Here is a 24,624-nt window from a genome sequence, read left to right as displayed (position 1 = left end):
TGAATGAGTCAATAATAATGACATAATGCAATGTATCATAATATAACACCCACAGGAAAAATAAGTACTTTTAATTTAGTACGTTTTTGAACGCAGTTCTTACTTTGGCACTCTTGTATTGGTCATTTTACGTAATTAAAGGATCTGAATACGTCCTCTTGTGAAAGGAAAGTAACTAAGTACATTTACTTTTTAATTTTGAGGTACTTGTACCTTACTTTTCTATTTTCTTCTACTTTATACTTTAACATGTCAGAGGTAAATATTGTACTATTTACTCCGCTACATTTATATGTTAACCTACGTTACTTTGCACATTCAGATTAATAATACAACACATTATCAACAAATAGATTATGATGTAATATTATAGATTAAGATCAAATGCCTGAAGGGGGAAAGTACCCAGCAGAATGTACATTCATTAAAATGACCTCCACATTTACCAGTAAGTGACATACACAATAATGCATCGATAATTATAATCTAATGATATAATATGTATTACTCTGAAATGGGCCATTCTGCATAAAGAGTGTGAATCCTTTGTGGTGCTCTTACTTGTGCTAAAGGATACCAGTTGGCCCGCCTGTTGCCACCCACTCAGCAGCCTCGGAGGAGTCAGGGGGTCTGAAGAGTCGAAGCCTCTTTGAGACCAAAAGCATTGAATGCAACACCCATGAACCCAGATAGCAGCTCCCCTTACAGCTGTCTGCACCACACATAAAATTAGACCCCCAGACAGTCGTAATGTAGCCTCCAGCAGCCAGAGACAACTGGGGGAAATACTGTAGAAGATGGACCCGAGTTATAGTTCCAGTCTGTACTTTGGTAAGGACGGAATACACTGAATATTTACCTTTCTATAGTTTTTTAGTGGTTATTTATTCCAGCACTCTGTAAAACAGATGATTATTACAGTGTGTGTGTGTGTGTGTGTGTGTGTGTGTGTGTGTGTGTGTGTGTGTGTGTGTGTGTGTGTGTGTGTTTTTAGTCTGTACAGTATGTTTACAGTCAATGAAGAGACAATCAGGTTTCTATGGAAGAGTATGAAGGCCAGGCATGAGGGGGGAAAATGAGAGAAGGAAGATTTGTATTTTATTTTGCATTTCGAGAATGAAGTCCTACTTTCAGTAAACCGTATGTGCTAATGCCACTAGTTTGACTTATTCTCAACATTTTGACTTTATTCTTGATATTACTACTTTACTCTCGATATTTTGACTTTATTCTAAGTATTTCGACCCTATACTCAAAATGGTATTTCAACTTTATTCTCAAAATGTCAACTTTATTCTTAAAATGCAAATGAAAAGATTATTCATCTGATTCATTTTTTTCTTATGCCTGGCACTATTACTGAAGGTTCAACCTTGTTCTTGAAATGTTGACTATATTCCCCCCATTTCGACTTTATTCTTGAAATGCAAAACAAAACAAAAAGTCTTCCTCCTCTCATTTCCTTACGTCTGGCCCTGATACTCTTCCGTAGGTTTCACAGTAACCAGGTCTTTGTGTTTCTTCTTTGTTGTGTATTCAGGAAGCTGTACAAGCTGCAGTAAAGCGGTGTGTGGTGAAGGGAGAGCCTGTCGGGCGATGGGACACTTATTCCATGACACTTGTTTCACCTGCAGCGTTTGCAGTGAGTCCTCTAGATGTGAGGGCGGATGTTTTGCTTCCAAAATATCTTAAAGCCCCTCAAAACCTGATTTAAAATATTTTGTATTTCTTTATAACATTAAATATTCATGAATAATGAAGTAACAATCAAAACAAAAAATGTTTCTGTGTATTGTTTAAAAATTATTTTATTGCTGAACATTAATTAAACAACAGTATGTTATCAAATGTCGCATTATGGAAAATATTCACTTTGTTCCTTTGGGTCATGTTTAGGTAGAAAGCTCACTGGCAAGCCATTTTATATAGTTTCAGGAAGAATCTACTGTGAGGAGGATTTCTTGGTAAGAATATCTTATTTTTACAGCTCAATTTTACACAAACATATGATTTATATATAGTTCGAGAAAAAATGTCAGCAATTAACCAGACATTTAATGAGGGAATTGTTTTGTTGTTTAATGTAGTGCTCAGGAGCTCATCCAGCCTCAGAAGTGTGTAACAGCTGTGGGGATTTAATCACGGACATGGTGAGTATGTATTCATTTACTGTGTGAGCGTTTGGTGCATGATCTCACCAGCGGTGGAGAAGTACTCGGATCTTTTACTTAAATAAAAGTGCTGATACCAGTGTAAAAACACTCTGTTACAAGTCCTGCATTGAAAATGTTACTTACCATTTCAGGGTAATGTATATTCAAACATTGAATTAGAAATATTAATGCATTAATGTGTGGGTAGCTTGTGAGTTTCACCATGGGATCCATTTTTTTTTATCTTTATCCAGTCTAATACATCATAAGTACTTGATGAATTGTACTCAGTTACTTTCCACCTGCTCTCACATTGTGTAAAGAAGAGCTCATTTTGCATCGTCAGATCTTGCAGGCTCGTGGGAAGTCGTACCACCCGTCCTGCTTTCGCTGTGTGGTCTGCAGACAGAGCCTGGAAGATCGGCCCTTCACTGTCGACGCAGACAGCAGAGTTTACTGTGTCAGCGACTACCACAAGTGAGATTCTTATGCAGGACAACAACAATGGGCCAAGCCCTTTAATTCAGACAAAAGACGAAACCAAACCCTGTCAGACAGACGTGAGATAAGTCACACCCAGACTGATTTCACTTATGAGTTTCTGTGACCTTTTACTGAGACTTCTTCATGGTTTCAGGGTCCAGGCTCCTCTGTGTGCTGCGTGCAGAGTGCCGATACTGCCAACTGAGGTGAGCTGCATGGATCGTTTGAATAAGGGGAGACACTACAGGTGAATAGGGTCAAATATTTACCTAATAAATATCACCATGAAACCTCAACAGTTGATTACTTATACTAAGGCAATTACTTTTTGTATTACAAGTTTTCTGAAACGTTATGTTTAAATATTCATATAATGCATCATCTTATTAGATATGTGATCATTTGCATAGAGAGATCTTAACATTGGATAAAGCCAGGTTCAAAATTCTTGTTTCATTAGTTTGACATTTTAAAGTCAAAGATTTTTAGAGAGGGAATTTTGGATATCAATTTGTTTCACTCCATAAATCAGGAAATAGTGTGTCAACAACCATAACAAATACAATGTACAATGTACAAACAAAGCCCTCTGTAAAAACCTTCAGAATATAGATAGGAATTCAATTAAATTGGAAAGTTTGGTGTATTCAGTGCTACTGAAGTGGAGAGTCTGAGAACAACTAATTTTGAGAAAACAGGTTTTAAAATATATGTATTGTTAAATTCCATACATTAGCCAGACTTTACAGGGAAATAGGGTAAAAAGTATGAACTAATAGATATCACCATCAGTCTTCCCCAGTTGATTACTTACATTAAGACGATTATTTTTTGTATTACAAGTTTTCTGAAATGTGATGTTAAAATATGCAAATGAGGCATTATCTAATGCTAACTTTTTGGAAGAATTTAGAAGAAATCTAATAACGAAAATAAACAAAGTGAGTAAAATTAAAACCGAAATATGTATTTTGGATGTTTTCTTTCGACTAGTCTGAAGAAGACAAATAGCCCAAACTCTCAAAAGTGGCTGAAGTGTCTCGCCTTATTGGCAAATAGCAGTAATTGATACTTTATTTTCTTTTATTATTTACTTTCTTTCAGGGGTCTACAGAGTCTATTCGAGTTGTATCATTTGACAGAAATTACCATGTAGAGTGCTACAGTGGAGAGGTTAACCTCATTTGAAGACTGGAGCTGGTTGACATACATCTGTTTGTGTTTTTTCTGCTGGTCTTGTTTTGTATAACATTAAAAACAAAATACACGTTTTAAGATAATGAAACTGTAGAATTTTGAACCATTTCCTGTCTGCAATAAAGTCACTCCGAATAGATCCAATGTCTTGAGTATAGTTGTGGGGTCTGTTTTTTATTATATTCATGGTCTGTATGAAATGAACAGGTTATAAAAGTTTACATGGCCAACAAAATAATTATTAAACCCCGTAAGGACAAGTGATGAAGCTGTGAGCATCCTGACAAACAAAATAAAAGATCTGGGCCACAAACCTTGCTCTATGCGGTATGGGCGGAGTCAGAAAATGTCCCTTATTTTGAAATTCCAATGTTGACAGGTATGATGACCACACTGCGAAAGTGCAATTGTAATATTGTATTTAGTACCATCATTAGGGGAACTTTTGTATTTTTGACAAAGGGAAGACAATTGTATGATAATATGCATGTGTTTAGGTCTGCATCAGTAAATGAGCTTATTAAATAACATATTAATTGATTCCAATAAACAAAGCCATTTTCATGGTATAATGTACAAACTTTCATCTGAAACATTGTATGAGCTTTGAATATCAAATGGCTTATGGAATTTAAGCTCAGACATTTTTATTATGAACCTTTCCTCACTTTGTAACACTTGAAATGCACGATGATGGTCATCAAAAGAATTCTCGGTGAATAGTTTGTTAATAAACTAAATGTGTTACCTTCAACCAAAAGTACATCACATATTTGACAAAAGACAAACAAGTCCACATGTGTATTCTACACCATCAACTTTAACCCAATTAGGTGAGAAAACATCTTTTGACAAAATAATTTCAAGCATTTCATTGTTGACCACATTCACATCTCTGAGGGAATAAGTCTTAATTGGTCCATACTCTTTTTATTTGAGGGTGAAGGTTTCCCAGTGATAAGCAATAGCCAGCTGATGCTTTTTAGCAAGTGATTTTGTTATGTTTTTGAAATAATCTTTAAACATCTTGTCTTTGGCTTCATACCTCATAGACCACATATACAGTGGGTCATAGAATTATGCTTAGGTAGCAAGTTTCTATGTGAATACAAGTGCTTAAATAGTTTGTGGTGGTCAACAATCAAATGCTTTAAATATATTGTCGTACCTAGAGTGAGAAAAAGTGACACAACCATGTTCATTATTTTAAGTAACAACAGTAACACATTCCCGTTTTCGTTTCCTGCAGGAATGATGTCACCAAACAGTGGGATGTTTTTCACAAGGCACAATGTCTGAATAGAATTCAAACCAATGCCAGCACTGTCCAAAATTAACTTTGTGGGACGTTTCTTTCGTTCTAAAAATCCGTAGTCAAAACCATAAATCCTGAAAAGCGAGTTCTGTTGTGATATTAAGTCTTTTGTGAGATATTCAAAAAGCAATTTGATCTCACACTGAGTCACACCCTCAAGAAGGTCATGCATTATATCAAATGAGTAATTATTTCAAACATGGAAATACTTCAATGAGTTAAGTGTAGAAGTCTTTTTCAAACCATACAGAGTTCAAGTTGTCTTGGAGACATTTGTAATGCATATAAAACATATTTTTTCCACGAAGGATCATTTTGGGATCTTCCTCACTGTATACTGTTTGAGAATCATTCCTCTTAATCAAACACTACTAAGACTAAGGCCTTGGGTTTTCAGTAATTTTATATCATTTATCAACGGTTCCAGTATAACACCATCAACTTCTGGCTGCTGGGATACAAATTCTGACACATGAAACCGGTCAGTATTGTTTTAGCCTCTTACTCAGAGAGTGAGACCGGTACTAGCAGGTCAAGCAGTCTGGCTCTCAAGTCTCTGACTCTGGGTGACTCCTTCATTTTCCCCACATCAATGTTATACACTGTTGTCTGCAAGAATGTGTAAAAATTCATTAACGCAGCATCGTACGACAAATTAAACACAAAATGGGTTTTGGAAAGTTCGTTGAAAGCCCCAAGGTAGGGAGCGGTTTGCCTGGCGTGGGATGAAATGCTTATCCGTGGTGATGTAGAAGCTGTCAATCTTGCTCTTCTGACGCCCAACAGCGAGGAGGTATGGCTGCCGACCCTGCTGGTTGCGGAGATGCTCCTCCAAACTGCTGCATGACTAGGGTTGAGATAAAGAAACCTAACATTACACACAAGAATAATGTGCAGCACAGAGAAAACTACATTATAGAAGTGATCAGTTATTCAAACATCTTCTTACTGGCTAGTGCAAGATGGGAATGCTTGTGAAAACTTCATTTCAATTTCATTCACTTTTTAACAACCCTCTTTTACACATGTGGCTAAGCACTGTGACAGACAGTTTGTTGCACTTTTGGAGGAAAATGAGACTGAACATCGTGACATAGGCTACCACGCCGCTGTCAGGTGGCTCAGCCTGGACAAAGAGTGTGGGACCTGAAAGAAGAGTCAAGACTTCTGTGTGAAGAAAGGAAAGACGTCCCACAGCTTTCAGATGCAGACTGGATGGCAGACCTTGGTTTTGCTGTAGATGTGACAGCACTAATGAATGAACTAAATGTCAAACTGCAATGCAAGGGCCTTTTTGTGCATGAAATGTACAGCGCAGTGAAGGCTTTCATGAGAAAGTTGCAGCTTCTCTCAAGCCAAATGGAGGACAACATTCTCACCCACTTGCCAACACTGAAGGAAGCCACACCATCAGCTGATCACCTCCACAGGTACTCATCCATGTTAGAAGCACTGCATGGTGAGTTTTGGAGGCGATTTCAAGACTTTAAAACAGTGGAGAATGAAATGCACATGATTTTTCCCCATTTACATGCAATGTGGATGATGCACCCAGTGATGTTCAGCTTGAACTCATTGACCTGCAGTCTGACACACTTCTGTCAGTAGCACTTTAGGTCCGTCTCACTGCCTGAGTTTTACTCTTTCCACACATGAGGAGACATGCTCAGAAGATTCTGGTCCTCTTTGGATCTACCTACATATGTGAACAGACATTCTCAGTGATGAAGTTCAACAAATCCAGATACAGATCATCTATCACTGATGATCACCTGTCAGCTGTCCTGCGCATATCCACCTCAGACATTCAACCACATTTCAGTGCACTTGTTCAAGCCCAAGACAGACTGGATGTTTCTCACTGAACAAGTAAAGTGAACTGAAAAACATCAAAAGCACTTATTGCTTTTTGTATAAAGTTGATTACTTGCTTATCTTTACATACTGTAAAACACCGATTCAGTATTGGTTTGTGAAGAATACTGATGTAATGATTGTTTTTACTGTTTATTACTTCTCTAGGAGTATTTTCCTATTTGACCCACTCCACAATTTCATATATTTATTGGAAGAGAATATCCTTATTCTTTTGATTACCAGTAGCAGCTAATCAAAATATATAATGTACTGCTTTTTACAATGGGAGAAAATGAATATTGAGCAGAATTAAGTTCAATGTATTGTTGATTTGGCCCTCCAACACAGCTCGGGTTTCTCATGTGGCCCCTTGTAAAAATTAATTGCCCACCCCTGCTCTATGGTATATGCTTTACAATATAGTATTTTATCTGTATTTCTACTAGTTTGCTGTGTTTCTTGCCATGTTTGTTCTATAAGTCGCATTTTGTTCTGTTGTTTTTATATTTTTTGGTGGACAATAATGTTGTATATCTATATCCAATTATTTTGATCTAGATCATTCAGCAACCAATTACAATTTAGCCTATTTTTGTCTTTGTTTTGGTGTATTTTATGAAGCCTTTTGTAACACCATGGTAAGGGACTATAGCCTTTTGGCTAATTCTGGCTTCTCTTTATTTAACATATGTATTAATTTGCACTGTCCCTTCTCTCAACAAAACTAAACTATATATATCATCAATATGTACTATAACGTGGCCTTGACTTGTAGGATGAACCAAATGCATCAAATACCCCCTGAAAAAACCCACTGAGACAACAGAGAAACTTACAGTATGCCCTCTCCTACTGGTTCAGCAGCGACACCGTGTGTCAATAATCGGTATTTACACAAACTGTCCTCCCGGAAGAAACTATTCTGGAAGTTGCTAAATGAAAATAAACGCTGATTGAAATGGCGTCAGTCACGGTACGTGGCTGGGCTCTCGGCACCGTTTCTCTGATTAACTTTGCGTTTGTTTTCATATCCGGTGCAGACTTTATTCGGTTTATATCGTTTCGAGCCATTTACCACAACATCACGGGGGAGACGACACTGTGTCAAGGTAAGCCGCTCTGGGTAGACTGCTGCTGGTAACTAACATGACATGGCTGTCAGGGCTTGAGTCAGTGCTATTATACGTAATTGCCACATTATACAGGGTGTTTTATAACACAAAAGAAAGTATGGTTTATAGTGATAAAAAAAATCATTATTAATCTTGCTTAAGTACTGTACCAAAAGCGTAAATCTCTATTATAAATCATTATTGAGTATAAGTTGAAATTCTGATTATGCACCACAAGGGTTCAGTGCCCGGCTAGCTCAGTCGGTAGAGCATGAGACTCTTAATCTCAGGGTCGTGGGTTCGAGCCCCACGTTGGGCGACAATCTTTTTAATTATTTTGTGCTGGCCGAATTTTACCAGTCTTTCAATAATAACGTTTACAATATCTTCATATACGTATGAGCATTAACATGGTGTGTTGTTGCAATAGCAATCATACATTACAGTAGGTAATATTAACGTTGTTTATTGTGAAACCTTGCATCACAAAATGGCAATCATAATATCTACGTTACAGTAGCTGTAGGATAAGGTAATTGATACGTTTTTATAACTACATACTTGAATTACTGTGAATACTTGGACACGTGGCTGTTTCCACTCATGAATATTACAGTTAACGTTATTGCATGTAGAAACATTAGCGATTGCATAATGCTAACGTTATGCCGACTGAATTTGCCGTATAACGTGACGTAGACAGTTGCCGACCAAGTGAAAAAAAGACTTTGAGTAAAGAATCGAAATATAAGGAAGAAGAAAATAAAAACATTTAATGTTATTACTTACTTTGAGGAACTGTTTTACGCTTCGCGACACTTCCAATGTCATCCAGCAGCGAACAGCGTGAGGAAGGACGTGCGCGGAGAGAAGCCGAGCTGTGATTTGTTTAGGTCCAATGTGATCCCGCGGCGTGATTGGCTCAGGTGCAATCTCACAATGGACAGTGAGCGGCGTGATTGGCTCAGGTCCATTCTCACAATGGACAGTGAGCGGCGTGATTGGCTCAGGTCCATTCTCACAATGGACAGTGAGCGGCGTGATTGGACGATGATATTGGAGATTGTATGGCAGTAAAATAGGTCGTTGGTGCAATGTAATTATGGGTTATGTATATATTTCTGTGGCATATTTAATGCTTGAGCGATTGCAAACAGTACTTGTGTGTTCTTAATGCCATTCATGGACACCAGTGTGTTATTATTAGGCCATGACTGGTTAGTAACAGTGAGCAAAAAGATTTAAATAAACTTCAGTGAAGGACTTAATTAACCCTGTTGCCTGCTCCAAATAATAATAATAATACATTTTATTTAGAGGCATACTGGGTAACAGTATGTACTGTGTGTTTATATGTACTGTAATTGTGTATATAGGCCTATATACGCATGTAACTAACTTCAAATATTGTCTGGACTGTATTATTATAGTATTATATTATTCATACTATTATACGATAGTATATATAGTAGTATTATATAAGTATTATTATTATTGTATCTTCTGAATAAGCTACAGTTTTATTTGAATTCAAAGACTGAAATAAAGACCAATCAATCAAGTTGCTTTGTGAGGTTGTACTCATAATGACAAATCAATTTCTAATGACTATATTTTAATGCTCAATGTAAACATAATTGATAACCGGTGATATGAATTTAAAATGACCTTTCTCTTCACATCATTTGCCCACATCTAAGACTCCATACCGTGGTCGGTGGCCCTGCAGGACAGCTCTGTCCTCGGGTCTCTTGTTGTGGATCTGGGGCTGCTGGCTCTCTTCATCACACAACACAGTCTGCTCGCCTGGTCTCCTGTCAAACAGGCCCTCAAGTCAGTGCTGGGGGCCCTGAACAGGACAGCATACTGCTTCAGCACCGCACTGGCACTCCAGGTACTGCAACACGATTCCAATGTAATACTCTACTGCATTTTAAAAGATAGCATCTTCAAACAGCAGTTAAAGTTGGACAGGTTTGGCTTTATAATACAGGTTTTTTTCCCTAAACCACTCTGCATCATCATCCTCTTTCCTCCTGTGTCAGATCTTGATGCGTTACTGGCAGCCTGTGACTGGCGCTCCCTGTCTGTGGTCAGTGCGTCATGCACCCTGGAGTATCTGGTTCCCTCTGCTCTGCTTCAGTCTGCACTTCCTCTGCTGGGCAATCATGTGCAGCATTCTCATGATCTTTGATTACCCTGAACTGTTGGGCATCAAGCAGGTAACATCAGTATTACATTTTAATTCATATTTTTGCCTTTATATGGCAGCAAACAGTTGTGCAGCTTTCATGTTAATTCAGATTGTGTACAGGTTGTTCATCTTTTTACAGTATTCTTCATATGTTTTATAGTTTTTTTTTATATATATTTACCTGCTTTTATTTTTAGTTGAATGTTCTCTTACTATGTTCAGTTGTGCACCAATACACCAAAGCAAATTTCTTCTACGTGAAAACCTACTTGGCAATAAACCGGATTATGATTCTGGTTCTGATTGAAAGGTGACAGGAAACAAAGAGAGAAGGGGAATATAATAAAGATGGACCGCAGGTTGACTCGACACTGGATGTTGTGATTACAGTAAATACTATGCATCTCAACCTCTAGGCCCCCAGACGTCCCATAACTTTAATTGGTAAAGTGAACAACAGGTGGAAATTAGCAGAACAAGCATTCAAAATGTTTATTTTGACCTTTTATTCTTTTCTTAATTACTTCAAGGGACTCTACCTGATCAGCAGCTATTTTGTCCTCTCAACCTCAATTTCTAACCCCAAATATTTCTTAGCAGACAAACCTCAGCGGGCTCAAATAAAAACATCAAGAGGATCAACATTTCAGTTAATAGAAATAGCTAATTCATTTACATCTTCATCCAGGATTAAAATGCTCATTTTGATTTGATGCCAAAACAGCAACATGATATTATACTCGGATCAAAATGAGTGTAGCAGGCAGGGAGTGTGAAATCTGGGATTATAAAAACCTCTAAAATGTTCGGTGCTACTGCGTAACCTAATTTGTCTCTCTCAACCTCCCCTATGCTCTCAGGTGTATAACGAGTGTCTCGGTTTAGGAGACCCTCTGTCTCACAAGTCACCTGGAGCCCAGCGCCTCTTGTCTCACCTCCGCCACCCGGTGTGCCTGGAGCTGGGTGTCGTGCTGTGGCTGCTGCCGGCCTTGTCCCTGGACAGGCTCCTGCTGGCGGGGACTCTGTCGACCTACCTGGCTCTGGCACACTCTCTGGACAAACAGGATTTAGCCTACCTCTGCGTCCATCTTAACAGCAAGCTGCAGCTCTTTGCCGAGCCGCACCAGGGCAGCGCCGACACCAGTGACCACAAGGAGAAGTGAAGGGAAGGTCTTCTCACTGCTGTGATGTGACTGCTGTTTTCATATGAAACATAAATATTGTTCTGGCCATTTCTACCACACTCAATTTGACACTAAGTTTTCTTTTCACTGTATATGTGGTTTCAGAAAGAGAGAGTTTTATTACAAAAGGATTTATTCCACTATTTGAAAATACAATTGCTACAAAGAGATTAGGACCTCCGCCAAGGATTTGTTGTTGGTTTGTTTGTTTGTTTGTCTGTCTGTCTGTTAGCAGGATTATTGAAAAACTACTGGCACGATTTTCATTTTGAAGCGGATCCGAGTCACAGGTTACTCCAAGTGCCCTTTTTTTGAGGATATTTCTATATTCTGATTACATCTAGGAAAGAAAGATTCCTAAATTTAATCAGAATATAGAGGGTATTATTGCAATATTTTTATTTTGTGTCTAAAATTGATATTATATGTAAAATGTTGCAATAACACCTTCTAAATATTCATTTTTTGTTTTTACTACACTGACTTTATTTTGTTTATCATATAGTCTATTTTTATAGGTTGTTACATTCAGTGTGCCAACACTGTATTTCTCTGCACACTAATTGCAAGTTTAATTGTCGTTGAAAAATAATGTCACTCTAAGATGTCACACTGGTAAAAGCACAAAAATGCAGCTTATTTTTCACATTTTGCAGCTATAATGAAAACTGGCATTTCTGAGATTATGAATGTATTTCTTCAGGTGTCTTTAAATTGTGTTGGAGACACATCAACATTAATGAACAAAGTGAACACAGTTGGTATTAATGCCTATGTCATTCATTCTCCAACTTCAAATGACTGTAATCTTTGATTCAACAGGTATTGTATACTAGTATTAGTTTAACTGCACTGTGGCCTCGCTGTAATGACAATAATAACTTCCAGTATTTTCAAGAAAATGTTGAATAAATGTAATAAGCTGTATACTGTAGGTGTGTGGCGTGTTTATGTTTTATCTCTATTCATGTCTTCTTCTCAGGTGTGTTGTTATTTTTAAGGGCCAAATAGCAGTTAGAGAAGCTTCATTTGGTTTATTTGCACTTTTTTACACTAACTTTTCATTGTCATTAGTTTCTGGCGGGTTCTTTTTATATGTGAGCTGTCAAGGTAACATGATTGTTTGATCTCTAGCAAAAGGCCACTTGATCTGTAACCTTAATAACAACTGACATTTCACAGGAGAATACTAACAAAACAAGAAATGTTGCCGTCTTGAACTCAATTAGTTAATTCAAGATAAGAATTTGATGGACCTACATTTAGTTGCCAGTTCATTAGGTACACCTACATAAAGCTAATGCAGTCAAATATAACAGTCCTGCAATACATCGAACAATTTCAAAACCTCTAAAACAACATGGAAAGCTTGCATCAAATTAAATAGATGTTGGAGAAGATATTGATTAGTGGGGAGTCATATATAGCTGGCAGAATATTGGCAGAATATAAAGAAAGAATATAAGGAAGAACTAAGGCAAGCCTCTGGAACGCACTGAGCTATTAAACAACTTAGCGAGATAATGTGATTAAAGTCGCATAAACTTTGTTCTAAGGCTGCTAACTTCACACCTGGTCAGGGACTACTAGCCTTCTGGATAATTCTGGCACATTTACAGTAATGTTTAATGATATGCACTGTCCCTGAGAAATAAACTGAATAAATAAAGATCAGTAGAAGACAGAGAATTGAAAAAATAACAGCTAACCTCTGAATCAGAAGGAGGTTTATTGCCGAGTAGGTTTTTACTTACAAGAGCTTAGTCTTGGTGTATTGGTGCATACAATAAACATATTAAGAGGACATATAAATACAGGAAAACTACTGAAATACTGAAAGAACATAAATATAGAATAGAAAAAAGGAAAAAGATACTATAAAATACTATAACACATATAAACAGTTTAGATGAGCAACACTATTGATAGGATACCTGCAGGGAACTTTATTTTCCAATAAAATGCATATTTTTATATGTGTTATGTTAAAATTATTATATTATTTATATTTTGGCTTTAAAAAAATGATTATACCATTTTCAAGTGGATTAGGTTGTGTTTCATATTCACATGTCTTGTTACAACAAGGTCTCCAGCCTCATTCCTGGAACAAGCATTATATGAAGGATAGTTGCATGGAAAATGTAAATAATCATGACTGAAACTAATAAAGTAGTTCTCAAAAACATGCCTTATGAGGGAGGCTGATCATGCCTGCAGCTCTGTTTCACACACCCCTCCACCTCCACCTCTCTTCCAATTAGCCTCGCGGGACGATGGGATGAGACGAGGGTGGGGGTTGTAGCCCGGGCAGACGGTCATTTAAACGCCTTTTCTTAGGTCTGACAATATGGTGTGTGCCACTAAACTCTCCTGACGGAATTTAATGTAATTAACGGATTACAGTGCTGCCGCTCTGAGGCTGGAAATATTTACTACTATACCACCGACGGAGGTGTTTTCATGCTCTGATGCTCAGTCAGGTCGTGGGGTGATTTAACGTCGTTTTAAAACCAAATGTTTTGAGAGCACATATTAATCTGTTAGTTATTGCGAAGTAGATTATCCGTCGAGGAGTGTTGCTCATTACGCACAGCCAAGACGCACACTGGAGACAAGATGACAGCCGTAAAGTCGAAGCGGACGTAATGATATCTTTGGGTTTTTGGTGAGTTTGATTTGACAATTTCATCATAAATATCACACTATAACAAAGAGTGGTGTTTTTGTTACATGTGCATAATGTGCTGCAAGTTAATTGGATGAATGTTTTGATTATTATTTTGTGTAAAAGATTAAAGTTATACTCCGTTAAAGAACTGGTTAACTGCAGGGACTGCAGGCTTGTGTTGATAAATGTTGTCCCACAATGTGATTCTGTATTGATTTGCATCTTTCTAAACTCTATTAAGCATTGAAAAGACATATCAACTTGACATTACACTTGTGTAGTTTGAAGTTGTATACTGTGTTATGTCCTAAAAGTTTCATATTTCATATTTTTGTGAGAGAGAATTGTATTTAATTCATAATTTCCTTATTTGCAGACAATTCCCAGAGGTCCTGAAGAAGAACGGCAACCATCTTGTCCAAAACCTTTTCTGTCATGTCTGTCTCCTCTCTGCCAGAATGGAAGCAACTCCTGCTGGAGAGAAAGAGGAGAGAGGAGGAGGAGCGAGAGAGGAGAGAGAAAGAGGAGGAGTATAAGTTTGCCAGCATGCCCGCCTGGAAGCGAGGCATCATCCAGAGGAGGAAGGCGAGACAAGACAGTTTGGGTGACAGAGAAAAGGAGAGAGACGTCTGTCTGCTGCACGTGGATGTCAGATCTGCTTCTGATGGTCTGAGTGACACAGACAGCTTTGGGACGGTCAATTTGGGAAGCGAACTGTCGTTTAGCCCAGATCAATTGCTATGGCATGACGGAGAATTGAAAGCAGAGAGTCAGGTGTCCGTAGAAACTATAGTTCCAGTTCACGAAAACCCATTTATTCGCACGCAGAGTGCATGGAGGAAGGGCAGGGATGCAGAAGGAGGGAACGAGCCGGAAGTTAGGGAGAGGGAAAAAGACAAATCGAGCCCCAGGGGTCAAGATGGGGAGTCCGGAAGAGGAAGAGATCTAGAGCTGAAGATAGAGAGAGTCAGAGATGTGAGTGAGGGGCAGGAAAAAGAGAGGAGCAGGGACAGAAGTCAAGGAAGAGAAAGAGAGAATTGCAACCAATGGAAAGAGTCAGTTAAAGATGCAGCCAGGGAGCGGGAATTCCTCAAAGAAAGAAAAGACGAGGAAGAAAAAGAAACAGATCTGCCATCTAGTTTGTTTTCTCCCCACGTCCCATGTCTTCGGACTTTCAGAGCCGACAACATCATCATAATCGAGCAGGACAGGATAGGCAGCGATGAGAGGAGGGGTAGATGGAGGGAGGTGGAGGGGGAGAGGCCCGAGGAGGACCAACAAGGGCAGAGAGGGATGAAGATGGACCTGAGGGAGATCCTGGCTGGAGGAGGGAGCATCACCGAGATCCGAGCCTCTGAGGTTCTGATCATAAAGCCCTCGGCAAGCCCTGAAGAGAGGAGTCCAGAAGGAGGAGGGAGACGGAGAGGTTCGGGTAGAGAGGAGTGCAGCATGGATGGAAGGAGGGAGAGTTTGGGCAGGGAGCTCAGAACGGACATGTCCTGGCTTAGAGAAAAAGAGAGAGAGAGACCATGGGGCCCGGCGACAGTTATTAAAGAGTACAGGAAGGTCAGCTTAGACGATAACGTGTTTGTTGAAAGGGGAGGGAGGGTTAGTCAGCTGTTGAGTAAATTCGGACAGCACCCCAAGCCTCCATCTCGATCTAAAAGCTCTGATAATTTCTTGCGGCCCAGGAGGAGAGAATACTCAGGAGATGAAGATGACCAGCAATCTGAGGCCGACGGGAGGAATATGATGTGGAAAAGTGTGCCGAAACGCTCATTAAGCTTCTCCGATCGAGTCATCTGCGCCAAAGAGAATGGTTTAGATGACGATGGGTATTATGAAAGGAAAACACGTCAGAGAATACATTTAGATAACAGCGTAGCGGCGTGGGTCGACGTTGCAGGCTTAGAGAAGGAAACCACACCAAAAATCAAACTGGGGTGCACATGGCTTTCAGATAAAGACCGGTTTGGAAAGCATAAAGATGGACCTTTACAAAATGAGGATGATAAGGGGGGGGCAATGCAAATGAGAAAGGAAGCAGAAATGTGTGTCGCCATTCAACACAGGAGCGAAGTTAAGAACGTGGAGCCTGTTGACACGAGGGCTGCGAAATGGGCATGTAATGCAGATGGAGACGAGGGGTTTACAGTGGCATCGGTCAAAAACACAGAGGGAATCTCATTTGCTAGAAGAGTTGCGATCAGGCAGGACGGGAAAGCAAGAGCTGAGAGAGAGGTGAAGCGACACACATGTGAGAAAAGTTTAGAAAGGGAGATGAGTGTAGAAAAAGATTTAGAGGCGGGGGGGCAGACTGAGGCGCAGGTTTGCGACAAAAAAGTGTCTGATTTTCGGAGAGAGGAGAGATTTGAAAGCACGATCCCATCTGAACCTTTGCAGAAGAGTCACGTCGCATCGGCTTTCACAGAGTGCTCCAGTCTACTCTACGCTGTCACAGATAGAGCTAGAGACCCCCATAGAGGGCCAGAGAGGAGTTGTACAGAGTCACAAGGACTGTACCTATCACACTCTGTTTTGTCTCAACACACAGAGGAACTTATAAGTAAAATAGAAAAAATAGGAGACACAACTGTTTATAGCAACGAAAAAGGAGAAAGGGCTTATGAAATGACCAAAGGATCAGATCAGGATATTGGATCGGAGAACGTCATTCATGATGTAACCCCCAGATCTCCGAAAAGGATTGCACCCATGGGGATCCCTCCAGGCACCCTCGAGATTCAAATCCCCAGAAGTGTGTTTTACGTTGCCGAAGAAATGTTAGAGAGAAAAAAGGCCATGGTTCACAGCGACGACTGGGAAGGAGGTAAAGGAGTTGAGAGGAGGGATAGCTGGAGGATTGGAAAACCCCTGAGCCGCATTGAGTCCCTGCGAGAGAAAATCAGACAAAAAGAGCTGGAGAGGGTGAGACAAAGAGAGGCACAAAATGAAGGCGGGAGTGAAACTGCAGATATAAACAAAACTCATACAGCCGGGGACAGGCATGACGAGAGGGGAACTGAAATAGAGAAAGAGTGGGAAGCTGCACTTCATATGCGGAAGAGGCTGAACGAAGCCGAGAGGGGACAGGAAGACGCAGCAGCGCAGACAACCACGACTGCATTTGACGTCACACAGGAAGTCAGCGTGTTGAAAACCTGCCCTCAACTTCCTGTTTCTGTCCCACACACACGAGTCATCAGAGCTGAGGAAGTACCAGGTGGGTACACAACTGCTGCCTCCGAAGTTATTTCTGACAGCTTTCAGATATCTGAGGATGAAAACGACCCCCTAAAACATGTGGAAGAAGAGCTGAGGCGACACAGGGCCCAACACGAGAACAGAGAGGAAGAAAGGGAGGAGGAGGAAAAGCAGCTGTCAGAGGAGGAGGTAGAAGAACATACATCGCCTCTCGATCCGGGGCAATCTATCTCTCCTTTGTCGACTCATCCCAACTCCCTCACAGCCATGAGTAGGATCTACAACTTGGAAACAGTTGGCTCGAGGTCGGGCTTGTGTCTGAAGGAGAGGACTGTAGACATCCCATCAGTGCACCTCGTTAAAGTGAAGCCCCTCAGGTCAAATGCACAGCAGGTGGACGGCAAAGCATTCTCAGGTGAGGACAACTGCGGGGTTCAGACAATACAACGACAGATAGAGCAGTTTCAGCTAAAAGAGCAGGAAACGCTGAAGTCTTATACTTCAACAAACACTCCTCTTAAGGACAGAGAGACACAGGGGCAGCAAAGCCTCAGAGGAGTGTTAAAGCACGCAGTAAATGACAATGCCAAGACCCCGGAGAAAGAGCAAGAAACGCCAGAATTGAGCCCCAAAGGGTCTCCTCGCCGTGTTTGTTCTCCAACATATCAGCTCAAACTATCTAACCAAACTACCACCTCACTTCTAAAGAGCCAATCCCCGGACAATGCTCTGAAACCCTCGGATAACGCCCCGACCCCGGCCTCCTCCCCGAGATCCGCATCGCCTGCTCAGTCTCCTAGTGTTTCTCCATCTCCAACCCCATCGCCTACACTCTTCTCCATCAGGAGTGCCTCTGGAGGCCAAGTGAAGAGAGGTGCCACCATCACAATCACCCCGAAAAAGCCTGCCGGAAGAGGAGAAGTGAAAGAGCCCACAACGACAGATGGATCAAAACCCTCAAAGACCTCAACACAGCAGGCCCAGACGACCTCCGCTGTGGCCGAGCCAGTGAAGAAAAAGTTTCCAACAGTGGAGGAGATTGAGGTGATTGGGGGATATCAGAACCTGGAGAAGTCCTGTCTAGTCAAGTACAGAGGGACTCCAAAAAGGGTGAGTGGAAGCTTATTTGTTTTGTGGTTGCATTTTACTCAGATAAATGTAAGCAAAATAACTATACAAACAATTCTAAAATTCATCAGAGGTGGTACAGAGGGCATCACCTCATCGTCAAGCAGAATCCTCTGACTCTCTGGGAGAACATCCCTTTTGATTGAGAAGTACAATCACAGACACCGACCTAAGCCAGTTAAAGCCTTATCAAGCACGGCATCTTGATTCTTAGCCATACAATCCTGGAGTGATCTGCTTTGCTATTTGCTTCTGAGGTCTGGTTCTTTGCAGACTTTTTACTTTTACCCTATAATAATCATCTCACCATACATATTTTAGCCAAACATGTACGGGCAGCGGTAAGAATGACATATGTGTGGACGTTTATGGATTATTATTGGGGCACAGAACCACAGACAGAAAGTGAAAGCAAACTACTGGTTGCTTTGTTTGTTAAATTGAGGGTAATAATAAGTTCAACTTAAATAAAAGTGTTTGATGCAGCGCCCCTTAATTTGTTTAAGCTTCTGCAGAAATGTTGCAGCTCCAGTGGAGACAAAAAAAGTTGAGAAGAAACCACAATGACAAGCAGCCAGCTCCTTCCTCCCTTCTTTCTTTTTTTTTTTTGCATTTTGTCTTAACATCACATGCTTATCTGTGTGGATGCATGCAAAGACGACGCGGGTTTTACAGTAATTCAGTCTGAGCTGCGTCAAATCGAACTACAAACGGATCTCACTGGAGTCACAGATCATATTAGGACCTTCTGTTTCCTCCTCTTTTTCTTTTTTTTTTACTTTTCCTGAATACAGTCCTTGTTTGAAAGAGTGGGAGAGGAGCTCTTATGTAATAAAGGGAGCAGAGCAAAATCTTTTCCTGTCTTTTCTTACACCACCTTGTGGTAATGAATCTGACTGTATTCATGTGTTTCACTGCACCTAAAGGATTATAGTGTGTTTTTAATAAATATAAACTGCTGGTAATTCCCCATCAGTCTGAGTGTGTTGCAGAAGGTTTCCTTGTTCCCTCACACCAATTCTGTCGTTTTTGTTGAGTCAGCCCTCCCTTCCTCTCAGACAAATCTCTCTTTGTATCTTCTTGGCTGTTTCCTAGCGGGGGTTTGGTTTGTTAGACTGGAGTTTTGGCAAAGTGTTTTTTGATCACATTGACCCTCCAGAGTGTTACTGACAGCAGGCCGACCAACTCTTAGTTTGACATGGGTGAAATGGAAAGAGAAAGAAGCGTTACAGAAAGCTGTGAAAATAACCCGATGGTGGTCCAAATAAAATGACAGTTTGACAGTCATACTGAGAGGATTAAAGGCGATTAAAGGCTTCTTATTGGGTCTAACAGAAACTCACTGCATGTTTTTGCTCACTTCCTCTTTCAAACTTTTTCACTTCCTCCAAACAAGAGACTCTGATTGACACGAGGAAGTGATTCGGTGTCTACTTTTAAAACGCAAAATGCGACTCGGACACTTTGCCATCTGTTTTGAAAGACTCGACTGTAGTAATCGACACAAGAGTGAAAAACAAACTATTGTTTGATGCTGTTCTCTGCATATTCATTTGTAATAGTTATTGTGACCTCTACTTAAATAAACAATAATTTATCTATAAGCACCTCTTAGCTGCAGAGTGACCACTTTACGGCAGTGAGGCTCTGACCACCTGTCGCTCTCGTTGATGCCCTTCACACTGTTTGACATCAGGTCTCCTTCCCTCCCCCATCTGAACCTGTGCCATCATGTCACAGAGGGGGGTGACCTGCCTGCTTCTTGTCCTCCTCCTTTATTTTCCTCTTCATATGTATGCTTTTTTTATAATGGACTTTTTTCTTACATCCAATTTCCCTTTACTGGCTTGATTCAGATTCTTGAAACAAAATTCTGGCTTTTTTTGTGGTTTGAAATTCAAGAAACTGTTATTTGTGTCACAATCTTATCTTAGGCTATATTTATCTATTTATATTATCTATTTTTTTGTCTGCATTTACTATATTCTAAGCATTCCCATGCATGCTCTTCAGAGGATTGTATAATAACTTTTCGAACTATAATAGCATACATGGGGGTCAGTCTTAATTAAAAATTGCTCTGAACGCAGATAGAAAGTTCAACTTTCAGTGTTACTAAACAAGCTGTATTGAACCTGGGAGGAATTGTGATCAAATATTAATATAATTATCAACTTCCTGCAAATGGAAACTTCCCTCTTATTCTCTACTGTTTCAGTTTCTGTCTCTCACCCGGTGCCTCTGCTGTCCTGCTGTGTTAGCCCTAGTTAATCGGGTTCAGGGAGGGAGGATTAGCCTGCTGTGCCTTAGCGTGGTTCACCCAGCCTCTCTAATGCAGAGCTATTATCTGCACTCCTCTGCAGACAGGGTGAAGCACCGGTAACTTGTATAATGTGTGCAGTGTGGCGTCTGTAGGCTTCATCCAGATCATGTCTCCACCTCTGGGTGTGTTTACGCCTGTACACATTGAGCCTGTTATTATAAGACACACGTGGATGTGCTGTGCTGACCCATCGGTCCGTTTCCTGTTGGGTCTTTTTACGCCACGCTGACCTTTGAGTAAACAAGCTCCACGCAAATATCTGTTAGTCCAGGCAAAGCTAAACACTCATTCTCCTTTTCCAACACTTGTTGTAAGTCAGTCTGTGCTTCTGCTTATGGGATGTGTATCTGTGACCCTGAGTAATCAATAAGTTAGTGCATGAAGTGTTCAGTCAGTAAGTCAGTAAACTCTACTGAGGGAGTATTTCTGCTGTGCTAAGCCGCATGCTGTCAGGTAACATTATACTGACAGAGTACAAACATCTCACAGAGACAGACTAAGACTCCCCTTCAAAGCTGTGTTTACATTTAACCTTGTAAGCACATAATAATATGATAATAATAATCTTTATTTATAGAGCAAAAGTCCAAGTTGCTTCACAAAGACAGCAAAATACAAACAGACAAATCATAAATTATCATGTTTAAAAGAAAACCAATATAGTGTTAAAAAATAAAAGTAAGAATAGGAAAATAAACCCATTTTAAAAGAAATAAAAACAGTTCAAAGGAGATTTGAAACTCAAGTAAAATCAGAAAAGGCGCCGATAAAAGTATGTTTTAAGAAAGCGACCTGATTTCCTCGGGCAGATCTTTGCAGAGCCTCGGGGCCATGACTGCACATCTCTGTACCCATCTTCGCATCACTTTTATCTCATGTTATCAAATTTTGATATTTTAAAATTTTCTTTGCCGTTTCTAAGTATTTAAAACAGCTATATACAGTTATAAATTATAACTTGCCATAATTTCCCCAAAAATTCCGTAGTAACTATTGAGTAAAACAGGCATTCTGTTCTTTAGACTTGTGTCTTAATTATTTGATCTTATTTCTAAAATATGAGTGTGCAATCGATAATAAGTCAACTTTTTGTGTTGTTTCTTTTGTCACAGGATATTTCTCAGTCACTGATAAATCAAAGGCTTGCTTGAACTCAAGTTGTTCTTTTACTCTTTCTACATTTTTTATGCCATTTTGCCTTCAATCAGTAGATGACAGTAGAGCCCCTACAAGCTCTCTCTAACTACAGACCCGAATATATACACAAAAACTTTATGTCCAAATGGTCCATGTAATGATTTGAATAGAAATATTTATGCCTCTTGTGAGTGGATGTCAGATGTTCTGCTGAGAATATAGTAAAAATAAATAATCCTGTCTTTACTTATGTCTACAGGGAAATGTGTGTTTTGACGAGCACCAGCTGGAGAAGGTGTGTGAGTACCCATCAGAGACCTCCATGCTGGCCTGCACCCCCTACCCTCAAGACCCCTGGAGGGTCGAGAAGGTGCAGGGAGAGGAGGTGCAGGAGGAGGAGGCTGAGTTGGAGGGAGGAGCGATCGTGTCCAAGAGCACAAGAAACGTGGGGATTGCAACAGGAGGGGGTGTGAGAGTGGGTCAGTGTCACCCACTTCTCAAAAAACACAACGTGTAGTGTGTGGGATTATGGGTTCAGATTGTTTTGCCATTCATGATGTCTCACTGTGAAACTCTCCACAGGTTTGGACTTTACTCAGGCTAAAATGGCGTTTATTTTCTGTTTATTTTCACTGTGTTGAACTTTCCTTAAATTATATGTCTGGCAATATTTTCTGTATCATTTTCTTATTGGCAACAAATCCGTGACGTGTTGGTTCATTATGGAGGGAATTAGTAAATCCAACATGTCATAAATACTTACGACCACAACAAATGTGTATTAATCTGCAGCTAAAAATAGTCCCCAGCTAATGCACTATTTACTTCCAGTTTGAGTAACGTTAGCTAGAAACTACAGTGCTACAGGTGTTTTATTAAAATTACGGAGATCTTTTTAGAGATTAAACCATATATTTGTTTTCCATTTTTAAAGATTGAATTGATCAGAGGTAATGAATTGGCTCGGAGCTGAGTGCCACAGATTGGGTACGGAAATAAGAAACAATTGAGAGACTTACTTAAAGTGCTAGCTTACTTACTTAAAGCTCCAAACTTATTTTTGTTTTCTCTACACTGTCCTGTCTTCAATAACTCTTTACTGAATGAAATAAACCTCTCTGAGCTAGCGATCATCAGCTGTCTGCTAACTATTTTTCTTTTGTGGAGCAGTTTATACTCTAAAGTAATAAAGTTGATGGTGCAACACAGCTAATAAGCTACAATATTTTCCTCCATTTTAGACTCTGAAGCCCTTAAAAGCTATTGTGCCGTCTCTTTAAATCAGGTATAAAAGGTCACCAAATTTGATACAAAAGATTAGCGCAGATCCATCGATTGTGACATTTGAGTAAATTGATTTTGCTGTGAAATGTTGTAATTTTAAACTATGGTGTGTGGTCGTCTTTACATGGGATTTGTGGTCAATAAGAAACATCTGGATCAACGCCAGCCTTCAATAAACAAACTGACCAATTTTCAGAGTTTTTGTTTTGCATATGGTAGCATGTTAGCAGTGTGGGCAAACTCAGCAAAAGGAATAAATAAAGAATAATAATCCCAACACAACATTTATTTTGAATGCAGAAATGGAAATAGTAGATTTGGTAAAAAATGTATGTTATTAGAGAGGGATTGGAACGGTATGGTTGCATTCATGGTCCTCAAAAAAAGCCATAAATGTCACTGTTGGTGAATAGGAAAATAAAGTAGACTATAAATCCAAGATACACCTTATTTACCTTCAATCTCCGTCCCTCTGTCTTCCAGATGAGTTTTGCCCTCGATAGAAGCCAGTCACCTTCGCCATAATTGCCCACGTGACGAGATCACCAACATTTTGTTAAACGATATTACCTGATTTTTATTATGTTTTGTTTAATCTGAATTGTTGAAGAGAGTGTTTGTAATCCTTGTGGTGTTTTGTTTTTTATCTAGCACCAGAATGAATGACTGTTGTGGAAGAAATGTACATTACAGTTTAACTCATCATTGAGGGACAAATGTGAATGTATAAGTATGGTACATATTATTAAAGACCCTCAGGTGTGCACTGATGGGCGTTGAAGGATCACTTGTCTATGCAATATAATAATATTCTATGTTTTAGTTAATATATTTGATAGTTTCTTTTATCTTAATTACTTTCTATATTTCAGTCTGCCTCAGCACAGAAGAGTGATGTTTATATCATCTGGTTTCATGTGCCTGCTGGATTTGCCCAAACAGATGATATGAAGATCAGTTTATATAGATGTTTTATTTGTTCTTGTCTGAAGCCTTTTTGGAAAAAACTCCTCTCAGTGGGTGTTGAACGTTGCAGGATCAGGGTCGGTGCAATGTGTGCAGAAAAGTTAGCGGTCTGTGTCTTTTGTGGGGTTTAATTGAGCCTTACTGTTCCCAATGACAACTCTGGTAACAGTTCAGTTAATGTGTATGGATATAAATAAAGGTGTTATTTTGTTATGTTATTGTCTTGTGGGAGTATAAAGAGCTGTGTGAGTGAGGAGGAAGTTGTGTTGAGTTGAGATCATGAACAATTATCACATTAACTTCATCATATTACAGCTTTAATCTGACTTTAGGCTGAACTACGTTTATAATAAAATATATACAGAGTGTTACTTGTTTATTAAATTAATATTTAAAATGTTTTTTAGATGGAAATT

At 39.6% G+C, this 24,624-nt stretch overlaps 2 protein-coding genes and 1 non-coding gene across 3 annotated transcripts; all 3 read left to right on the top strand.

Annotated features, from left to right (window-relative positions):
* The first annotated feature begins 705 nt into the window (after window positions 1-705).
* On the top strand, window positions 706-2,887 carry limd1b (LIM domains containing 1b). Its single transcript, XM_029443709.1, has 6 exons — window positions 706-831; window positions 1,541-1,642; window positions 1,897-1,964; window positions 2,088-2,150; window positions 2,500-2,630; window positions 2,791-2,887. Exons 1-6 carry the CDS (start codon window positions 798-800, stop codon window positions 2,885-2,887), a joined length of 495 nt encoding a protein of 164 aa, XP_029299569.1. The 5' UTR covers window positions 706-797.
* Window positions 2,888-7,948: 5,061 nt separating this feature from the next.
* Window positions 7,949-12,422, top strand: nrm (nurim). The gene is made up of 4 exons (XM_029442816.1): window positions 7,949-8,114; window positions 9,818-10,011; window positions 10,163-10,339; window positions 11,172-12,422. Exons 1-4 carry the CDS (start codon window positions 7,964-7,966, stop codon window positions 11,472-11,474), a joined length of 825 nt encoding a protein of 274 aa, XP_029298676.1. The 5' UTR covers window positions 7,949-7,963; the 3' UTR covers window positions 11,475-12,422.
* Window positions 8,364-8,436, top strand: trnak-cuu (transfer RNA lysine (anticodon CUU)). The gene has a single exon. It is a non-coding gene; the product is annotated as a tRNA-Lys (tRNA).
* Window positions 12,423-24,624: the final 12,202 nt, after the last annotated feature.

This window comes from Cottoperca gobio, chromosome 11 (assembly GCF_900634415.1).
Source record: "Cottoperca gobio chromosome 11, fCotGob3.1, whole genome shotgun sequence".
NCBI lineage: Eukaryota > Metazoa > Chordata > Actinopteri > Perciformes > Bovichtidae > Cottoperca > Cottoperca gobio.
Note: the sequence above shows the minus strand (reverse complement) of the source record. Positions and strands in the feature narration are given on the sequence as shown.

Coding starts and splice junctions, on each gene's coding strand:
- limd1b (XM_029443709.1), top strand. CDS start 798: ATGGACCCGAGTTATAGTTCCAGTCTGTACTTTG. Junction 1,965..2,087: donor ACTGTGAGGAGGATTTCTTG/GTAAGAATATCT, acceptor TGTTTAATGTAG/TGCTCAGGAGCTCATCCAGC. Junction 2,631..2,790: donor TGTGTCAGCGACTACCACAA/GTGAGATTCTTA, acceptor TCATGGTTTCAG/GGTCCAGGCTCCTCTGTGTG.
- nrm (XM_029442816.1), top strand. CDS start 7,964: ATGGCGTCAGTCACGGTACGTGGCTGGGCTCTCGGCACCGTTTCTCTG. Junction 10,012..10,162: donor GCACCGCACTGGCACTCCAG/GTACTGCAACAC, acceptor CTCCTGTGTCAG/ATCTTGATGCGTTACTGGCA. Junction 10,340..11,171: donor AACTGTTGGGCATCAAGCAG/GTAACATCAGTA, acceptor CTATGCTCTCAG/GTGTATAACGAGTGTCTCGG.